At 41.0% G+C, this 1,141-nt stretch overlaps 1 protein-coding gene across 1 annotated transcript in view; it reads right to left on the reverse strand.

The window, feature by feature from the left end:
- The window catches only part of sorl1 (sortilin-related receptor, L(DLR class) A repeats containing), a gene marked incomplete at its 5' end in the record, with an annotated part of 73,949 nt that overhangs the window by 44,952 nt on the left and 27,856 nt on the right, over positions 1-1,141 (reverse strand). Inside the window, one exon of the mRNA XM_015392290.1 lies at positions 599-845. Within this exon, the coding sequence (XP_015247776.1) occupies positions 599-845 (247 nt within the window). The remainder of the gene's footprint in view (positions 1-598; positions 846-1,141) is intronic.

Consider the following 1,141-nt stretch of genomic DNA (forward strand, 5'->3'; position numbering starts at 1 on the left):
CCCCTTGATAATCGACCATGACTTGAGACTTTATTCACTCGTGTAAAGTCGGGCACCACTCGGGAGAATTTGGGAGAAACGTTTGGAACAGCCGCTTCACTACGACTTTAATTAATAAAATCTTTAACCAACTTCTGCTGTGTTGTTTTAAAGTGAAAATAAAAGGTCAGTATTTTGGAAGATGGAATAAATATTCACCACAAGTCAACACAAAGTGAGTTCTTCAAAATAAAAGCACTTCCTGTAGGAATTTGTTGATAATCATTTTAAATGTCCTTTTAAGCATAAATACATATTTACTGTTTATTGTAGCTCGATTGTTATTCGATATTAATATGTATTATATTGTAGAAATAACACAAAGAAGTTTAATTTCTAAAAAAAGTAAAATCTAAACTTGTTTCTGCGTTAATTTAGATGTAAAGGCAGAGCAGGTTTATTATTGAAGCAAAATTCACTAGAAGAATAATTCAAAGTGCTTTAGATGAATAAAATGAAAAGTATGTGTTGCTGACAGACCAGCCACCATGAGTGATGAAGCTAAACTTGGCCGAGGCTGGACCCCTGACCTCAAAGCGGTCTGGAAACTGCGTCCTACCTTGAAGACGGCGATGGCGTACGGATGGGGCAGCCCCTCCATCAGAACGCTCCTCTGCCCCCCGTCGAAGTTGGCCCTCTCGATGCGGTCGCTGTAAGCTTCGGTCCAGTACAGCCACTGGTCGTCGGCGGTGATCCCGTTGGGCCAGCGGACGCCTTCAGACACTATGCAGGACACGTTGGTCCCGTCCATGAAGCCGCGGTAGACGCCGGCGGCCCGGTCTCCCCAGTCAGTCCAGAACATCATGCTGAGGAAGATTAAAGAGGTGCAGCCATGTTACTGCTGTTCTACACACAGGCGCTAACCGGACCTTTAACAGAACCGTTAAATCTCTGATCAGAACCAGGCGGGGGATCGATTCAAGTTTCAATCTAATGATCCTCATATCAAAAATAATATTCTTTACTTTTTGCAATAAACAGCCAATTAATAAAGAGAGAAATAGCTAATGGTGGCTGCAAGGACAATGGAAAAAGTATTTCTTAAAAGCCAATTAATCAATTAAACATTATTAAACATGATTAACTGATTATTGAAATAATC

This window comes from Cyprinodon variegatus, unplaced genomic scaffold (assembly GCF_000732505.1).
Source record: "Cyprinodon variegatus isolate N-32 unplaced genomic scaffold, C_variegatus-1.0 Scaffold584, whole genome shotgun sequence".
NCBI lineage: Eukaryota > Metazoa > Chordata > Actinopteri > Cyprinodontiformes > Cyprinodontidae > Cyprinodon > Cyprinodon variegatus.